Raw genomic sequence first — 20,205 nt, 5'->3', positions numbered from 1 at the left:
AACCCCTTCTTTTATTATATTTCCAAACAGACCCTCCCACCTTATGAAAACATTTATAATTAGGCCCCTGACCCTTTTTAGAATGACCCAAAAAGTTTCCAAAATACAAACCAAGCCCCTGCCTTCTTAAAATTAATTTCAAATAGGCCCCTGGACCCTAATTTAACCCCTAAACCTTTGTTTAACCTATCATTTCATGCACCAAATAAACTCTGATCAACCCGAAACTCTACCACGCCTTTCATAGCATAGTTTTGACCATGCCATTAGGAATCCACCCAAAAATATTACTCCGTACCCCATATCTTATGTGTTCCCGATTCGAGCTCAACGATAGATCTTTGTATTGATTTGGTGCTTGTTTGTGTGCGCTGTAGACCACGAAGTGAACGAAGGAGAGCTCATCAGCGAGCAGTGCCGTGAACAGGTGAACGAGGACCCGTTCCGCGACCCCGAGCCCGAAGGACAGGACCTCCCTGAAGGCTACGAAGACGGCAAGTTCAATCCCATCCTTTGATGCATGTTTCTGTCCTAGTTTTTATAAACACAACCCTATGGCCTGCTTTATAAAATTGCATAAGTTTTGCTTGCATTAAAACACGGTTGGATAGCCACCCCTTGATTTGTTGTAACCATTCCTTGACCACCTAGATTAATGTCTGATTTTGCTTGGACATTAATCGATATTAGAATGCTTAGGACTTTACTCATAATATGATTTATTTTTATAAAGAAAATGTGTGTGTATGTGGGATGGGATAAAAGTGATGTTTTTGAAAAGTGAGTTTAGATGGGATGGATGGCATTTCTGCGTGATTTGCCATTTGGTGTGCTCGTGCCTGCGTGGCAGGGCAAAGAAGGGAGATATCCATCTTGTCGTGTCTAAGGACCGAGTTGGTGTATCATCTCACCTAACTCCACTATCGTGCAAACCACTCGACCGTTGAATGGGCAACGGCTTAGCATAAATCCCGCTAGTTGATTTGATAGCCATCAGGAGAGCTGAGAGCAACGGGTGACTAAGGAGAAGGGATAAGCCCCGAGTGACTTATGCCTGGTTATACCTAAGTGAACGGTCGATGACCCCTTGGTGCATCCCGTGATGGCTAGTCAGGTTTAGCTAAGGTGGGTAATGGCTATGTCGGGATCTACACCGACACTTCGGTGCTCGTGTTGTGGTACCCGCTTGTGGGTAAAGTTGCACACATCTGCAGAGTTAAGAATCTATTCGAATAGTCCGTGCCCACGGTATTGGGCGAGTTATGGTGTGGTCACATAACTAGTGTTTCTTTGGGGATGGGTTAGCGTGAGTTGTTTTGGAATTATGTCCGGCAGATGTGCCGTGTGCTACGACGGACGGGGAGTCCGGTAGCAGTTTTAAAACTTGAACTCCGTGTTACTCAATACAAAACTGGTTTCTGAAATGTTTTCTGCTAAATAAACCCCTGCATAAAATTTAGCTTTCTGCAAATTAAACTGTAAGCCTACCCTTGATTTACCCGTGCATGTTATTCTGATATAACCCCCTCCGTGGGTGTGGTTGGACTTGCTGAGTACGTTTGTACTCACCCCATTCTTACTTTTTACAGAAGAAGACCCAGACTTCGTACCAGACGACGCCGAGTAGGGTTATCGTTCTACACCCAACCTTGTCTGTGGAACCGGCCCTGTTCGAGATGTTTTCGCTGACACAGTACTCTGAACCCGAGCTAGACCCCATGTGGGTTGCGGTCTGGTGTTATGTTGTAGCCTGGTTACTTATTATCATTATCTGTATCGAGTGTCCTCCAAGGTTTGTACGGTTATGAACCATCTGATGTAATAAATGTGGCATCAGCCTCCTGGGACTGGTGTTTGGTATCACATTTAAGTTCTCTCTTATGAGGGGACGCTTCAGACGGCCATCGTGGTGGCACGGCGATGGACGCGGGGGAGGTCGACGCCGGTGCGGCGGCGGCCGGCGGGGTTCGGCTAGGCGCAGCAGGATTGAGCTCCACCGCCACCGGATTGAGCTCTGCTGCCGTCGGATCGAGCTTCGCTGCGGATCTGCCTTTCCCCTTCCTCACGCTGATACCCATTGCCGTCGAACCGGCAGCAGCAGGGGGCGCGGACGCGGAGGCCACGCCCGTCCGGACCCACTCTCGCCGAACTCGGGGTCCACGGCCACCAAGCCCGCCTCCACCCTAAACGCGGTGGCCTGCGTGTGGCGGCGACCGGCGTGTGCGGCGGCGCGTGGCCCGTGCGGCGTGGCGGCGACCGGTGTGTGGCGGCAGCCACGGGCAGGGGGAGTGAGAGAGATAGAGGGAGAGAGGAAAGAGAGAGAGATTGGAGGAGGGAGAGAGAGGAGCAGAACGGAGAAGATAAGAATATGGATGGGGGTTTTTGTAAATTCTTGCCAGCCTGACACTACGTGGCATGCCACGTCAGCATTGGAAGCTGGCGTGACGCATTTGGGACCTCGAATGGAACACTCAACAAAGTTTAGGGACCCAGGTGGACGATTTGAGAGTTTGGAGACCTAAATAAAATCTCGAGACAAGTTTGGGGACCCTTTGTGCAATTTACTCTTCTACCATGAAGCATAGTAACTGTGGTTTATGCATACTCTCAAATTATTATACATGCTTCGTTTCACCGAACAATTATACATACTTGCGATGGCATACGGTCCTCGCTCGTTTCCTCACCAACGTCGTCAGACTGCGAGTGACAGGCTTTTTTTTTCTTTTTTGATGAGCAGTGGCATGCTTTTTTACTTTCTCCTGCTCGATCAAAAACTTTACCGGAACAAAAAGAAACAAAGAAAAGTAGACATCCACGGTGGAACGAAGGCCGGCCTCTCGCCCTCTCCCACTCCCCCGTCCGGTCTTCCACGTACACGCTACTATAAAGCAAGGCCTCGTCAGCCCTTGCTACACACACAACTACACAAGCCAAAGTAGTAGCCATGGCGAGCCTCATCTCGGCGACGGCGTCCCCCGCCACCGCCAGCGCGTTCACCGGAGTAGGAGTCCAGCTCTCTCGCTTTGGCTTCGTCGGCTCTGGAGGAGCGCCGCCCCGTCACGGGAAGATGGCGGGCGTCATGGCCTCCAAGGGTGACCTGCTGGCGGTGGTGGGGGGCGCCGCGGCCGCACGCTTCGGCATCGTCGGTGCTGGAGGATCGGAGCGCCGCCCGCGGGCTTCGTGTCGTCCAAGGGTGGCCGGGTGGCGGTGGTGGTGGCCGCCGCGCCCGCTGCGCCGGGAGAGGACGACGACGACGACGACGAGGTCCTGCCGTTCCCCGACTGCGAGGTAAAAGTTTGCCTGCAACTCGTTGCGTCAGACCACAAGTAGAGGCAGTCGTGCACTCGTGCTTCTCTATTTGTTTTTCTGATGGGGAGAAGCACGTATCCGTGCTTGCGTCTTCTTGCATTGTTCTATCATTTGAGTGGATTTTCTTTGTTTTTCTGATCGGGAGGAAGAAGTACTCGTGCTTGTGTCGATCTATCATGGTATCATCAGAATCTTGAGTGGAGTTTCCGCGGCAAATGTCAACTATGTAGGATATAGCTCGTCAAACTACAGTCTAGTTTTGGACGCCGATGACACTTGTTGGCGCGAGTTTGAGCAAAAAATGGACAATTTGGAAGAGAAATTCAGGGCGGTTTCAAAGAGTGCCAAGGCATATGAGGTTGGGTATTAATTATATTTTGTCATATAAATGGTCTCCTTCCTCTTTTGTTCCGTGTTGTAATTCTAATGTTGGGATACTTGCAGATTCTGAGGCCTACAATGACTGACGCAATGAAATATACAATGTTCTATGTTTGGGCGGTGATTGGTAGACTCGAGATGGTACTAGGTTATGTCCCAGGTACATAGTCTTCATGTGCCATTTGGATTGATAAGCATTGCCAGGCAGTATGCTTGGAGATTTGCTTTCGTCAGTAGTTGGTCCACCCATAGCGCTGATGAGAATTTTGCCTTCCTATGAGTTTCTGCAGGTACCAGGGGGAAGCATAGGGCTTCAGATGATGGGGGACCCGGCGGCGCTTTCGGAACAAGGTCCGGTTCAATGTGAGTGGGAATTGACAAATACATGTTAGATTCTAAGATGGACGCCTCTTAAATCTTAAAGCACGTTTAGCATTGTATTTGCAACGAGAGTTATCTTGGTTGTGCCATTGCTCGATTCCATACTCTGATTTGTGTGCCCGTTTGTTTGACAAGTGCGCTATGAGTTGGCTAAAATTTCACCAGGAGTGGTTCCACCCACTTTATGTAGTTAATAATAGATTACAAGTGCCTGTTGTGAGGCGTAGCTAAAACTACAAGGCTCAAGTCCTGATGGCGCCTTATCAATGTTACATTTACAGATTCAGAACTACGCTGGTCAACAATAGACGATGACCACAAAATTAGCCCATCTAGCATCACATCTCACTCGGTTTCACCAGAGAACAAGCCTAAAGATTCTGTGAATCATTCGCCTCAAATAGTGATGAATCACACAAATACAGAAGGGTTGCGTGTTCAGTCATGCTAAACATTTCTCAACCCCAATCTTGAAGAATTTCGTGCAGGCAAAACATTAGATAAATAAGTTGCCTGTAAGGCTGTAACCAAGGATCACAGAACAAACTATCCTGGGAAGATGTGAAGGGGCACGTTGAGCATGAATGCACCATAACTAGTTAACTACTCGCAAGTAGCAAGTTCTTACAGGAAAACTGTTTTTGACATGCAACGATGGCTCATGTCAAATGTTATTTACAGATTCAGAACTACAATGATTGCCGCAAATTAGCTCATGCAGCGTACACATCTCATTCAGCTTCGTCTGTGAACAAGCCCGGTGACTTGGTGATTATATCATTCGCATCAGGTAGTGGTGAATCCTTTGCATCAGCCGCATAAAGTATCTTCCGAACAGCTTTAGTCATCTGTCAAAAGAAAGTTCAGGTCAGTAGTGAATCACTTAAAGAAACAAAAACAAGGAGTACAACTCAAAATCATTGTGCAGTTCAAAAGGAAAAATTAAAAAAAGGGGAGGGGCACCCCAGATTATTCAATTCCTGAATCACATATGAGTTCAGATGGCATTCAACTCACTCCTCGTATGGATAACAGCCTAGTAAACTACATTTGGATACCAGCAGGATAGCATATTACATATGGATAACGGCAAGCAAGTTCCTGTTGTACTTGGAACCTTGCATTTAATTCCCTTAACCTGGGCGAAACATGTAAAACCAGTAAAACTGTGCAAACACATGAATATCAAGTTTATTTTTTTTTCTTACTGGTAGATGCTCCAACTCAGGTCGTTGACACAGTATCTCAATATCACGAAGCTTCGAGAAGTAGAAATCTCTTTCTTTCTCCATGCTGTCCACAGAAACTTTCAGGCCTGCGATCTGCAATTCAACAAAGGAAGTAGAGATATCAACAGCTAAAGTTAATTCAACATCGCTGCTGTAGTTGTGAAGTACAAATTTCATGGGATGACTCAATTAAAGGTCACATTTATCAGCATAAACAGCTACCAGACAATGTAATATTTGAAATCAGAGTGGACTGTCATGCCGGTCACTAGAAATGCAAAGGAAAAGACTCTGGCTCTAAATAGAGTGTACATCAATTGAATCCTAAAGTAAATAATCAATACCTTTTCAGACAGCTGCTGAATCTGTTCTATGTAATGCTCTTCAGCAAAAGTGTTACATACTTTTCCAACTCCAGGGCCTGCAAAATCAGATCAGAATGGAGATATTAATAAGGCATAAGTAGACAAGTGTCTGACATCCCCTGTAGTGTATTATTTCGATTATTTCGGTTTCATAAAAAATACAATAGGGATTATGGTAATTTTATTAAGCATGGTATGCAACCAACTATACTGAAAAAGAAAAGGATGGTTTCTAGATGCAGCCTTGTTATTTAGTAATAGGCAACTTAATCAAAGGTCAGATGAATTGTTGTCACCTCCATCGGCTGAATCACCACCAGAAAGTCTATTGGCCTGCAATGATTTAGATGACTTATTGGAACCCTTTGAACCACGTTCTTTGCATCCCTTGGATCTCCTTTCTACAGGATTGTAGTTTCTAAAACAAGAACATAGTTTTCTCAATTCCGTTGTAAGGGGCAAATTTTTATTCCAGTCAACAAAATCAAGATTCACGTACTCATTCATAATTCCACCATTAACAGAATCACAATATCTTTTCAACCACTGAAGAAATTCCAAGTTATCCAATGGGCGTCCTTTTACAAGCTTGTTGACCTCAATATTCTGCAAGAAAAAAAAAATAGTCATCTATCAGAGCAAGAAAGAACTTCTATGCTGCAAAAGAACTCTTGGCTCCTGTTAGAAAAAGAGCCATAAATCAGTTAACATTCTGGTAGCATAAATTTGTTATTGATGCTTTTGTGGAAGTAGATGGAAAAGGTAATGTCCATGTTACTGTAGTGATATATAAAGGTTTTCCTATAAAATTAACAATGGAAACAAACACTACCATTGTCCATTTATCTAGCACCACCTGATCATATTATATCAAAAATGGTATTTGTGATCAATATTGTCTAAAGTCTGCCAGATTCCACACACTACTTTGCACGTGAGCTGCACCCAACCAAAAAGCAGTGCTGCAGACAAGAATTTACACATAGAAGAGCTAAATCCCAATTTCGCAATCACTTACAGACATCCATTCCAAATTGGAACACAATCTACCACAGAAGCCTGACTGTTGTACACACATTTTTTTCCCAATGGCAAACTCAAGAGAAGATCACATACAGATTACACAGATCGAAATGCATCAAGCACGCAATCAAAAGGCTAACAGTCAGTACCTTGACTATGCGCAGCTTGTTGAACACATCCTGAAGAACCTTGTAGTTCTGAATCATCTCATATTCAGTCTTCGCATCAAAGTTAACCTGCAAACACGCACATAAGACAGTAGTTACAATCAACTAAACAACCTAACAGGCTGACACCACGCGTGCGCACCCAAATGCAGATCAATCAAGTCAGAAGCTGGTACGAAAAGGAAGGAAGCAGCATCGAAATCGAAATCAAACCTTATGCATCGGCACCACTCCGGGATGAACCATATCCATCAGCTGGCACTGCACCGCCCCCGACGCAGCCTGCAGCAAAGGAAGAACAAACAACCAATCAGCACAAAACTCCGCACCGCGCCACACATCCAACAGTTCCGAAACCACGCAATCCTCTCGCTCGCGAACAAGAGAAGGCGATACTCTCGGACAGATCAAACCCTAACCCTTAACCTGGCAAATCGAACCAAGCAAGCGTGGCCAATAAAATGGGGATGAGAGAAAGGGGCATGACCTCCTCGACCTTGGCGAGGGAGAGCTGGAGGGTGGCATTGATCCAGTGCAGGATCTCGCCCCTCCCCACGAAGTAGGCGCCGTCCATGATCCCGATGCTCGACACCGCCGCCGCAACCGCCATCGCCTCCTTCCCCCCCTCGGTCGCGAGCTGTGAAACAAACTTTTCGAAACGCCTCCACGCGAAACGGCGGCGCTAGGCTAGTGGGCGTTTGCTCGCATCCGTTCACCGGACCTTTTAAAGTAACCTGAGCGCAGGCAGATCCGTTGGCGGCGGCGGTGACAGGACCCCGAAATTCGAAATGGGGCCGTGGGTCCGGCTACCATTTATGGGCTCCCGTCACATGTGCGCGAATCGACGCGGCGCTCTCCTCTCCCGCTGCCGCTGGCGGGCGGGTCCGGGCGATTCTAAATTACGGGCGACCGTAAGGAGACGTCCTTACGATCGATTTTCCAACCATCCATTTTTTTCTTTATTGATATACTTTTTGTTGTTTTCTGTGAAAAGAATTTAGAGAAAATTTTCAAAAAAAAATTGGAAGAAGAAAGGAAAAAACTTTAGTGAGAATTTTTTTCAAAAAAAATGTTTCGACAAGAAAAAAATAATGAGAAAAATTTTAGAAAGAGAAAGTTTTAAGAAAAATTGAAAAAAAAAAGTTGAGAAAAAAATTTTGCATCCAAAACCAAAAGAGAGAACAATATTTGTAAAATTTTTTGATCCAAAAAATAGAAAAAGAAAAAGAAAAAGCAACGACGGTACTCAGGGAGCTCGCTGTTGTCGCCGTCGGAGGCGAGTGCCGGGGGAGGACCCTTCCGTCGCCGCCGGCGAGAGCCTTGGGTGCGAGCCGCCGCGTGCGTGAAGCTTGCTCCGGGGAGCCCGCTGCTGCGCCGCCGACCCAAAGCTCTGACGCTCGCTGCACCTCTCCACCGCCGGGCCGCCGTGTCGCTCGCAGGTCCGAAGCTCACCGCACTTCCAAGCAGCCGGGCCGTCGCATCGCGCGGAAATCGTAGGAGCCGGATCCAGACCAAGAGAGAACGGCTGAGATGACAGGCGGTGTAACGTCCCGTCTTCCCGAGGCTAGGCCCGCTTACATCTGGCTGTTTTTTAGACATAGACTGCCCTCACAGACCAACACTAATCTTTTCTGCACACTTTATCCTCACTCGTGCGTATCCGGAAATAACTTCCCGGTCGGTCACTCATCCCCAAATTTTTCCGGGCCAAGCACGCTTAACCTCGGAGTTCTTTGAAGATCGGCTTCCGAAAAAAAATACAATTTATTGATATGGGTATCCTATTAAGCCCTGGGTTAGGGTGTCACATACTCACCTCGTTAAGAGACCGACGTCCTCGTTAGTCAATCCTAAGTCAGGAACATCCTCTCTTGGCTACGCTCCGTACATCCAGTGCCAACGGCCCATGTGCCACGTTCGTGCGTCCAGTGCCAACAGTCCCTGTGCTACGTCTGTACGTCCAGTGCCAATGGCGCATCCCAGATGCCCGCGCACTGACCCGCCACGCGCCCGTCCACATGCCGGTGGCATCTGTGCCCCCACGCGCCCGTGCTCATGCCCGCGCACTTACGCCCGTACGTGCCCTTGAAACCGCGAGAGTCGGCTCTGATACCATTCTGTAACGTCCCGCCTCTCCGAGGTCAGGTCCACTTACATCTGGCTGCTTTTTAGGATATAAACTGTCCTCACAGACCAACACCAGTCTTTTTTGCACATTTTGTTCTCACTTGTGCGCATTCGGGAAGAACTTTTCAGTCGGTCATCCATCCCCAAATTTCTCCGGACCAAGCACGCTTAACCTTGGAGTTTTTTGGAGATCGGCTTTCGAAAAAAAAGTTACAACTTATTGATATGAGTATATATTAATCTTATTAAGTCCCGGTCCGGTGTCACACGCGGAAAGGTCTGGATGCTGACGAGAGGAAGAGGGGAGATAATACCCCGGCGGGAGACCCACCACGTGCCAGTCGCCCATGAGTCGAGCTCTGAATCGCTGGATCCCACTTTGCTGGAGCACCGCACCGGTCCGCTAGAGGTCGAGTCGAGTCACACCGGTGGTGGTGTGGTCGAGTCGAAGGGCCGTTGATGGGCTCGCATTTATGCTGGTGGGCCGGCTTGCGAGCCTGGGAAGTGGTGGAGATGAGAAGGGCCGCGGTCCCACTTGGAAGTGGACTGTGGTGGACTGGGTGAGATTGAGGAATGCAGTACTGGGCCTGTGTCTCATCGCTGTTTTTGCGAATATTCGTGAGGTTGGGTCCGGTACGTCGTACGTGGATTGTTTTCTGAAACTCTTGAAATGTTCCGATCAGCAACAGTCTAATCTCAAAAAAAAAAAAACAGCAACAGTCAGTCAACATGTACAGAGAAGGCAGACAGCCCCAAAACACGGACAGGTTACCGCTGCACTCCACTGTTACGTGAAGGATGCAGGCTGACAAGGCCACAGGACGCAGTGCACACATGCCACCCCTGCGTCGGTAAACGACTGTTCCCACTCCATTCATCTCCCTGCATCATGACGCGTCTCTTCGATGTAACGCAACTTCTCCCCTCCCTGGACGCCGTTCCTAGATGGCTAGATCCCGTTTTGGAAGGGTTCCTTCCATCATGCTACAATTGCGGAATTGCCGTTACGGAAGGAGTCAAAGTCGGTCAGATCAAACAAAAAAAAAGCACAGTCTGGTGGTGTAGCTACTGCAACTTTTGGAGACGCCTTGATACGATGTCCACTGTGATGACTCATCATGGATCATGGCGACACTCGATCAGTACTCCAGTACCGGTCTCGATCGCTCCTTATGCCTGCTCTTTCTCTCTCTTTTTAAGAAAAAAAAATGTTTCCTGCCTCATCGATGTTTGCCTTTCCTCCGAATAACGCAATCACACGCATTCAGTCTTCTGTTCTGCTGTTGGGAGCTTCAGACGCGGTGCTCAAGGAACGCACTCTGTTGCGCCGCACACGTGCAAACAATTCCAACGGGCAACGGGATACGTACCCGGCACTGCAACGGGTACATGGGTCACAGTCGATCTGGTATCACCTGTGGAGGAAAAAGGCGCAGCTACTGCACGCGGCTTTTACCGCGTCCCACCGACACGGCAATGCAGATGCAGTAGAGAGGCTGTAGAGCCACCTCGGATCGCCGGATCCCCAGAGGCTGCTCTGCTCGCCGTCACCGCCGCTACCAGCACGGCGCTCAACATGATCGGAGATCATGAGTGGTTGAATGAATCCGAGGGCGGCGGGTGCGGACAAGCGGCGGACTGGGGTGACATGTTGCGTCGAGCAGGGCGCGCCATCAATCACCTCGCTTGCCCGCTCGCGTCTCATCGTCCACGGAAAACAGAAGGCGTACGCTCGCCTGGGCCCGCGCCGCGCCGTTGGGCACAGGCAGCAGAGGCAGAGCAGGCCGGACGCCGGGCTCGCGAGCACGGAACAGAAGTACAGAACGGACTAGTAGAACAGAGCACCCAGCGGCTGGCGGCCCTCCCCTGCCCCTGCCTCATCTGAACAGTCTCGAGCACAGTGGCGTCCTGCAGCCCAACAATCTACAGGCCATGCCTCTGCCCTGAAATCCCGTGGCCATGCGTGTTTGTAAACGCTCGGTTACCGTGCAAAAGCTTGGACGCAAGTCTAACGATTCCATCCCGCGAGATCTCTGAACTTTTACACCTGATCTAGGGCTCCTGCTCCAGACTCTTCTCACCAAGCAACCAATCTCACCCTATCTTAAGCAGCCTGCATATGGCTGACGGAGACGGTCAGATAGCGCAATGATGCTGTCTATCCATCCTTTGGGTTAGTATAGTACTAACAGCGATTAGTTAATGGCGATGCTAGACATTACAATTAGCTATAGCCTGCGGTGGGGAAGCGTGCGCTCCCGGCGGTGTCACAGCTCGGAGCCTTGTTTGCTTTTCCCCGACCTTTTTCTGCCGGACAAGCGTATGCGATCGGCAGTCTTTGGGGGTGCTGCATGGAAGCCAGGTATCGAGACCGGTGCTGATCAGCATCCCTGGCTCTATCCAGCTTAATCCTCGACATTGCAGGGGGACCAGCCATGAACACCACATTCCGGCGGAGGATCATGCCTCCCACAAACCCTAATCATGCACGGGGGTCTCCTTCTCTAAAGCTACCGTACGAAATCAAGCCTGGCTGTGCCTCCTCCTGCCTCGAGTGAGAGAGCTCACAGTGACGAGGAAAGCGTGCGGCAGCTGGACGGATCGATCAAATGGCCCTAAAACATTCTGCGAATCGTGCAGGATCGCCCAGCCGAAGCTGTCGAGCGCATTTCTTATTGCAAAATGCTTCGCCTTTTCCCGTCGTTGGTGCTGTAGTGCTATGCTAGCGCGTGGCCGCATGCTGTGCTGCTGCTGCCTTCCAAGCAGATGCACACGATGGGAGTGGGTTCCGAGAAGTATCCGAGCCACAGTTGAGCGGCCAGCCTGATGACGGGCGATAGCCGATACAGGAAACGTCCTGAGGAGTTGCACGGGACAGGGGTTCAGGAGCAGTGGAGGGGACGGCTGAAAATCTGAATCCTTTCGGAAAGAAACTGGGGCAGTCTTTTTTTTTTACAGATTTGCTCCATATCAACTGATTGAAATTCTGTTTATGTCTCAATCGACGCCTTGCTCCATCCGATCAGAGATGGATTAACGAGATTTTTTTTTTGTATTCCAGCCTATCGTATCCCGCTGTACTTGCCTGATTCATATTAACGGGTCTGTGTGTCTGTTGCTGTGCTTTTGACCGTCCACCTCTGCCCTTCTCGAAAGAACATCACCACTCTATTGTTTCCGTCTCTTTTTCCAGCGACACGGGGAGTCAGGGAGGGGGCGGCTGCTGTCCAGGCCCTCTCGCCGCTGAATCAGGAGGGCGCGGAGGAGCAGGGGATGGTGTCGGAGCCGGACGAGCCCCGGCCGTGCCTCCCGCCCTCCCCTGGTCAGATTGCCGTTGGATAGGAAATCTACGGCTACGGTGAGTGATTGAGAGATAATGCAAATATCAGGCGACTGATCTGGAGACACACCCTTTTTTTTACCACCAAGAGCACTGGGAGTCATATAAAAGGTTGGGTGCCCACACTAACTGGATTTAACGCAGACTAGACTGCCCAAGCAGTCTCGAGACGCGCCTACCGAGCAAACTCACGCACACACCCACAAACCCACACACACCACTTGCTCAGTCCCAATGCGACACTCGCGTTGCTCCCGATGGGAATCGAACACGGGTGGGCGCGCTCGCGCACCTGGCGAGCGTGCCACTCGAGCTACGGCTCGTTCGCATCAGCTCCTTGCTTTTGATGGCGGCAGCAGCGGCGTGCCACTCGAGCTACGGCTCGTTCGCATCAGCTCCTTGCTTTTGATGGCGGCAGCAGCGGCACGAGGAGGAGGCAGACAGGGTGGCGTGTGTCGTCCAGGACGCACACGGAGCGCCACAGCCTTTTGTTTACTCCTCAATCGCCATCGCCAACCTTTGGTGAGCTGAAAGAAAGGAAGAAAGAGAAAGAGGAAAACACGGCTGCTTTATCCATGAGCGTATCTGGTTTTCCCTGTAAAGCGTGGCGATGAGCAGCTCAGAAACATGTGGGGGCACTGATCGAGTGGGGAGTAGTGACGATCTGAAACTGAAAGCGAGGCCCCCCCACAAGATGCCACTGTGCCGCAGCAGTTTCAGTTCATTAGAGCACCCGCAGTGTAGTCGAGGCTTAGAATGTCACTTCACTGACAAGGCTTCAAAATATTTTCTACCACAGCGCGCAAGCATCGGTGCCGAAAAGATCACGGGCCCAATGTCGAAATAAAAAAAAAGAACTCGGCACAACAACCTCTACGGCCACCGCTGAAACTAGCTAATGTAGTATTATTTTATTGATTGGATGGAATGAGCATCGACGCCAGTACTGTCCTCGGTGCTTGCATTTTGCAACTGGGCATCGAGTGTTGCAGTGGGAAAAACGATGCTCAGGGAGCATCGTTTTTGCACCACACCGAAGGTGCCCTTATACGAGTATGTGCACGTAGTATACTGTCACTGTGACTTGGAAATTTTGTAGTGGCTGCCGGCTGCTCTGGCTGCTCCAATCATTTCTGCAATCTGGCCCTTCTGCCACGGCCATCCTGCACAGCCGGCGGTTATTGTTTATTTCACCGCCCCTTTTGTCTTCCATTTGATCGACCAGAACTGTTGAAACGCCTGCCTGCCGGTTCATCCCCTTGTGAATTACTGCTACTGAAGCCATGAAGGCACCCACCTCTGCTCAATCGTGCTACTACCAAACAACTTGATGCTACCCGCTGTCAAAAAATTCAGTGAGGCTTTGACTGAAAGCGCAACTCACCAATCCACCAACGGACCAACCGGTTGGTGATTTCGACAGGCCAGAATCGCTGTCGCCACGAGGAATAATACGGCCAGGTTGCCAAATGCTAACGTAGCCGTCAGCGTCCTGATCGACGAAACCAAAATCCGAATCGTGACTCCATGTACGTCGTCGACCGATCAGCCCGGAAAGATGCACACGCATGGCACGGACGGTCAAAAAGGGTCTCCATCGTCAGTAGCTGCGGTGAGTGCTTGTGAGTGTTGTGTCAAATTTTGCTTTCGCCCGGTTCAAAGATCCCTCAGGGCGAGGAAAGAAAGGCGGATGTTCATCTTCTGCCGACCTCGCTGTAGAACGCACAATCACTAACCTCTTTGTGTGTATCGTGCCATGCTAATATTTCCTCTCTCCTTTGTTTTTTAAAAAATGTTCTTCTTTTGAAAGCTTGAGTAATTGTTATATCCTGGAGCTGCCGTGACCATTGTTTCTACGGCGTCACGAACCTTTCAGTGTGTGTCAAAGTTTGGGTTCACATTCTGATTGGGAATTTGGCGATTAGTCTAGTGAAAAGTACACTTACGCCCACGTGGCGCCCCCATTATTTTAGCTCGCGTGCAAACTGGTGGAGGGCACGCTTTTTCTCCGAGCCGCCATCATCAATCAGCTCTACCAGCTCGTTTCCGTTGGAGCTGTAGCTGGAGATGGTGGCTGTAGTGGTGTGAGAAAAAAATATTATTAATTAGCTGGTGATTTGGAACTATTGTAGGAGGATGTGAGAGGAAAATATTACTGTCCTGTAGCCTCTGCTCCGCGGCTGGTGTCTCTCTCTCCTCTTTATTTTACTTCACTCCCCATGCGCTGCACTGCGCCCCACCTCTTGGCCTCGGGTGCTGTCACCGCCAGTGACCCCAAGGCGCCGCTCACTAGCTAATGGGAGCAAGGGCCAAGCGATGCCGTGGACGAGGTCAACCGGCCGGGCCGATCAACGAGGTTTTCTTTCGCTGACCCAGGTATACACGTTGCAGTAGAATCTGACCGTTGTCCGGTGAGGGACCGAAGCCGGCAATCAGAGGGGGTGAATGAGAGCCGATTAAATTTTTTTCCGAAATTCAAACCGTCGACCTATATCCCAAAAATCACCCAAGCCCTCAAGCATTCTGACCAAAATTTGGAATAGCTATGGAAAAGCTAAACCAACACAAAAGGCCTCGAACGAGCGAGAGAAACCACGAAGCAAATCGGAAGCGAATTGGGAAAACTGCAGAACTGATCTGCCAGGATCGGTCTGACCGGTGCACTGGACCGGTCTGACCGGTCGCGGCTGTTCAAAAACTTGCAGACCGGTCTGACCGGTCTTGCCTACTGGTCTGACCGGTGGCACCTAGAAAACCCCCGAAAACTTGGATTCAAACGATGAAAATCAACCAAACGACCACGAAAATCGATGAAACTTGGGGAATAGCTTCGCCCCTACTCCGTGAACATATCCCCAAGGGATCTCGTCCTAAAGATCAAAGAAACTCGAGAATTCGAGGGGAGATCAAGCGGGATTGGAGTTTTCTCAAAAATTCAAGAACTCCAATTCTCAAGAGCTCGTGATTCCAGAGGGTTTGGGATGAAGCTAGAAGCATGAGAATCACTCCAAAAAGCTCTACGACCCGTCGCAATCAAGTGCATCAACAACGAAACAAAAATCCATCACAAAAGGCACAAGAGGGACAGAATTGGATTGATTTAAAAGCCCAGAGGGCACAAGGAGGATGGGGCCTCCTTTCCCAATCAAATCCAATACAAAGTCTCACAAATCCATGGACAAATCTACTCTAAAGAGAAGAACAGAGGGAGGGAGACACATGGGCGGCGGCCTGGAGAACAGAAGTGTCCACGAACAGATTACAAAAGCCGCACTTGACCTAACACAAGTGAAGGGGTATTTATACCCGCGGGACCGGTCAGACCGGTTGGCCTGCAGCACCCCCTGTACACGATCTCATCCGACGGCCGAGGTTCTTTCTTCGAAACGAAGTCTTCTCCGCGATGCCGCCGTCTTGATGAAGATCCAATCCGTGGTTTTGGAGGGTCTGCGAAACTCCAGTAGGTGGCCGGTTTTGAGAAAACCATCAAAACCTCACGCGCGGGAAGATTCCCGCCTCCACGCCGTGGCCCTAGACGCCGTTCTCTCCTCGCCTTCTAACGGCCCTAGCCGCCGCCCGACGCCCGTCACCTCCTCACCCGCAGTGAGGCCCTAGACGCCGTCGACGTCCGTCGCCTCCGTCAGTCACGAGACCGACGCCCGTGCCTCCACGACTTGGCATCTTCAACCGCCGTCCGCCTCCTTCCATCGCCGCTTGCGCCCTCGATCCAGGAGTGGACGCCACAGCTACCACCCGGTCCGAGCTCCGGTCCGGGCTGCCCTTCACCGCCGTCCACCGCACGGTCCATTGGCCACAGCACCTCCACGGCAGCTCCCCGTCGACACTCGACGCCCGTGTACCTGCAATCCAAAGACCAAGCGCACGATCACACCGCATGGTTGACAATTCACTCATCACAAGCAGGATAGAGTACTCAACATTCCTCATCCGGTGATCGATTTACGTCACGCATCCAACAATTTTTAGACGACACACGCTGCACTTTTTTCATGAAGCAAATACTTTTATATTTTGTTGGATTGTATTTGTGACATATCTAAAAATTTTCTTTTTGCAACAATAATAACACCATTAGACAATGATTGTTCAGAATTTTAATGAAATTTATTAGATTTCGATGACATATTGACGTATCTAAAGATTTGATATCCTATTAAATACAATAAAATATTTAATAAGCCACTTAGGTATGTGAGCTTTACAAAACTAGAGTGTATCAAATTTCCCCATTTTTATCCATCAACCTTGAAGATGTTATCTGCCTAAAGAAGAGGTAGGAAGTGACTTCAGTACAATTGACATTTGACAATAAATACCTATACTTCTTTAGTTCTTTTTCAAAAAAATATATATGTTTTTGAGAGGAAAAATATACCAGCTGTCGGTACCCTGTAAAAGGGATACCCACTTCTACTGCAGTAAGGCAGGACCCACGTAGTCATCCGTAACTACGCGGTAAAGGGCGGAGCAACCAGGGCCCATAGGACAGGCTCTTACCTCACCGGACCAACGGCCCCGGATCCGCTCCCCGCTCTGGGACGGGTCCGGAGATGCCACGTGTCCCAGAGGAAGGGAAGCTCCGAGCTAGCCACCGAGATCCCGGACCTCTCATAGGGGTCCGGAACCTCCTCACTCCCGTCCGGACCTCCCACGCGTGTAGAGCCAACATACCACCGGGGGGGTCCGGAGTCACCACGTGTTCCGTGGGCGCGGGCGTGAGTCTTCCACTGGAAGACTCGCCCACCCGCCGCATTCAATGCGGGGGGTTGAGGCGTGCTCTGCCGCCGCGGCTCGCGGGGTAGACCTTGTCAGACCTCACTGTAGACCGTGTTTTACCGAGGTACACAGTGCGGCCGCCTGCGTCACACCCGCGCAGAGCCGTCTGCCGCATTAATTGGATACGACGGCACGGCTCTATTTCATCATGCCTTCTACGCCGCAAGCTACGCAGCCCGTTCAGCTATGTGACAGGCGACACCGCTTGCTACGCCTGGCGCCGTCCCGACAAGACAGCACCTGGACACGCTGAACAGGGGATTCCAGGAGCAGGCAAGGAGATCCAGGAGAGAGATCTCCTTCGCCTGCGATGCCATAATGTATGAGCAGTACGTTATTTTGTACTACATCGATGGGCCCATCTGTCGGGGACCCAACGGCTATATATGCGTCTCCCTTGAGATATAAAAGGGAGGCACTCGCTGTGCACAGGAGGCACGCTAGAGCACACTCAGACACACATTGGACTCAGCTCCAGGTTGATCCAGACACAAGCAATACAACACTCAGTGGATGTAGGATATTACGCTCCGGCGGCCCGAACCACTCTAACTGGCTGTGTTCATCGTATTCTTGAGCGAGATCGAACTAGTCGCTAGCTAACCCCTGTGTAATCACCCTCTGGGCTTAGGTGGGTGCATTCCGCCACCCGGCTGTGGTTTGCCACACCACGACATTTGGCGCGCCAGGTAGGGGAATGTTTAGCTGGTTTCATTTCATCTCTTGCTCGTCTCCATGGTTCGAGTGGACGACGTGGAGATGACAGAGGGTGTGGCGTGGAGGACGCCACACGCCTCTCGCGTAACTGCTCCAGGGGAAACCGTGCCCGTGGAGCAGCCACCGCCGGCGGTAGTGCGCGCTGCTCGCCGGCAAGAGTCAGGGCGCCCGTCAAGGGCCCCCTCACAAGCTGCGAGCGGCGGAGCGCTGGCGGCGGCTAGAGAGTTGCTTCGCAAACCTCCGGCCGCTGCAGCCTCACCGGACGCCCTGAGGCAGTGGCGGGACGACGTTGACCGTCTCCTCCATCTGGCTCAGGCCTCCCCCAGTTCTGCAAGGACTGGGCAATGACCTCCACCAGGCAATGCGGTGGTGCCTTACCACCAGGGCCAGGGCGGAGCGTTGGCATCTGTGCGCTCCCCCACAGTGAGGGGTGCACGAACAGAAGACCTGCGGGCGGAGCTCAACCGCAGGTGCGCGGGTGAGGACGCCCGCATCTCCGTGGAAAGGGCACGCGAGCGCCGTCTCAACATTGAGGGCACCCCGGTGGCTGAGGTGGGCTGCGCTGCGCTGGCAGATCACCTCCGTGCAGTGGCATGGCCGTCCAAGTTCCGCCCGCACCTGCCGGAGAAGTATGACGGTACCACTAACCCGTCAGAATTCCTACAGGTGTACGTTACCGCCATCATAGCAGCTGGTGGTAACAACGCCGTCATGGCGAGCTACTTTCATGTAGCCTTGACCGGGCCAGCCCGGACTTGGCTCATGAACCTTACTCCTGGGACAATCCAGTCTTGGGAGGAGCTCTGTGCGAGGTTCACTGCAAACTTCGCCAGTGCGTACCAGCAACATGGTGTGGAGGCCCACCACCATGTTGTGAGGCAGAAACCCGGAGAGACGCTCCGGGCATTCATCTCGCGCTTCACCAAGGTACAGGGTACCATTCCTCGTATCTCCGATGCATCTATTATCTCTGCTTTCCGTCAGGGGGTACGTGACGAGAAGATGCTCGAGAAGCTGGCGACGCACGAGGTGGAAAGCATTACCACGCTTTTCTCCCTGGTAGACAAATTTGCCAGGGCCGCTGAGGGCCGCGCATGGCACTCAGCTCCCCAAGACGGAGACGCCAAAGCTGGTGGCTCTGGTGCTACAGCTCAGGGCGGTGGCAAGAAGAAGAAGAACAAGAACCGGAGTCGCGGGGAGCCGCAACCTGGCGGTCCAGCCGTAGCAGCCGCAGCACCAGCTGCTGCGGCAGCGGCTGGGGGCCAGAATGCTCATGGCAAACGCCCTCGCCCGCAAGGTGGCAGTGGAGGTTCATGCCCAGTGCATCCCACCGCTCGCCACAGCGCCGCTGACTGCCACGAGATCCAGAAGCTCACGAAGTGGGTCAGTGGGCGGCGTGAGCAGTCCTCCAAGGACGGCTCACCCCCTCCTCGCCAGCGGCCTGGTAAGGAGAAGGCCTCCGACAGCGGGGCCGCGGCCGGGGAGAAGGAGCTGGGGTACCAATCCTCCACTCTGGAACTGAAGGGCGTGTACCACGACGACAACTCCGACTCTGACAACGACGACCACCGCAAGAAGCTGTACGTAATGTACGGCGGAAGCTGGGAGCTTGTCTCCCGGCGGGACGTGAAGACCCTTCGCCGAGAGGTCGTTTCGGTGAAGACGGGGGTCCCGAAGGCGGTGCCGCACCAAAGGTGGATGAACACCACCATCTCCTTCGGGCCATCTGACTGCTCGGAGAATATGGCCGGGGCTGGTGTACTACCTCTAGTCACCACTCCCGTCATATCTAACGTCAGGCTCTATCACGTGCTGATTGACGGTGGGGCTAGCCTCAACGTCATCAGCTATGCTGCGTTCAAGCAGCTGCAGATCCCGGAGTCCAAGCTGACTCCCTCTCGCCCATTCTCTGGAGTGGGCCCACATCCGGTGTTCCCTCTGGGGAGCATCACACTGCCGGTCACGTTCGGGACCGAGAAAAACTTCCGCACAGAGAGCGTTCAGTTCGATGTTGCGGAGGTGAACCTCCCGTTCAACGCCATCATTGGCCGGCCGGCTCTCTACCGCTTCATGGCCATTGCCCATTACGGGTATTTATTCCTGAAGATGCCTTCCCCTGCTGGTGTCCTCACCGTGCGGGGTGACCGCACTGCTGCCATCGCTGCAGTTGAGAGGCTGCATGCTCTGGCGGCAGAGGCTGCACGCTCCGAGGAGGACCCATCCACCTCGCAAACCAGGGCGCCTGCAAAGGCACCCAGGGTTCAGCCGTCTAATCCGGATGATGTTCCCGTGAAGACGATGCAGATCGGAGCGGACTCCACCAGGACCACCCACATCGCGGGAAACCTGGAGGAGAAATAGGAAGA

At 51.5% G+C, this 20,205-nt stretch overlaps 1 protein-coding gene across 2 annotated transcripts; it reads right to left on the bottom strand.

The window, feature by feature from the left end:
• Nucleotides 1–4,621: 4,621 nt before the first annotated feature.
• On the bottom strand, nt 4,622–7,552 carry LOC120641942 (microtubule-associated protein RP/EB family member 1A-like). Of its 2 annotated transcripts, XM_039918279.1 has the most exons (9): nt 7,495–7,545; nt 7,346–7,440; nt 7,072–7,140; nt 6,841–6,927; nt 6,168–6,274; nt 5,965–6,086; nt 5,648–5,724; nt 5,283–5,396; nt 4,653–4,922 (listed from the first exon to the last, which is right to left on the bottom strand). In XM_039918279.1, the coding sequence occupies exons 2-9, from the start codon at nt 7,430–7,432 to the stop codon at nt 4,806–4,808; spliced, it is 780 nt and encodes a 259-aa protein (XP_039774213.1). In that variant the 5' UTR covers nt 7,433–7,440; nt 7,495–7,545; the 3' UTR covers nt 4,653–4,805. The 2 variants fall into 2 exon arrangements, with proteins under 2 accessions (XP_039774212.1, XP_039774213.1); XM_039918278.1 differs by having other exon boundaries at nt 4,622–4,922; nt 7,346–7,552.
• Nucleotides 7,553–20,205: the final 12,653 nt, after the last annotated feature.

The sequence above is a fragment of the Panicum virgatum genome, chromosome 7K (genome assembly GCF_016808335.1).
Source record: "Panicum virgatum strain AP13 chromosome 7K, P.virgatum_v5, whole genome shotgun sequence".
Classification (NCBI taxonomy): Eukaryota; Viridiplantae; Streptophyta; class Magnoliopsida; order Poales; family Poaceae; genus Panicum; species Panicum virgatum.
Note: the sequence above shows the minus strand (reverse complement) of the source record. Positions and strands in the feature narration are given on the sequence as shown.

What these genes read in the sequence shown, in the direction of transcription:
- LOC120641942 (XM_039918278.1), bottom strand. Translation starts at nt 7,468, where the DNA reads ATGGCGGTTGCGGCGGCGGTGTCGAGCATCGGGATCATGGACGGCGCC. An exon ending in TGGTGATTCAGCCGATGGAG is followed by an intron (nt 5,725 to 5,964) that starts GTGACAACAATT and finishes CTGATTTTGCAG; the next exon opens with GCCCTGGAGTTGGAAAAGTA. An exon ending in CTGAGTTGGAGCATCTACCA is followed by an intron (nt 4,923 to 5,282) that starts GTAAGAAAAAAA and finishes TTCTTTTGACAG; the next exon opens with ATGACTAAAGCTGTTCGGAA.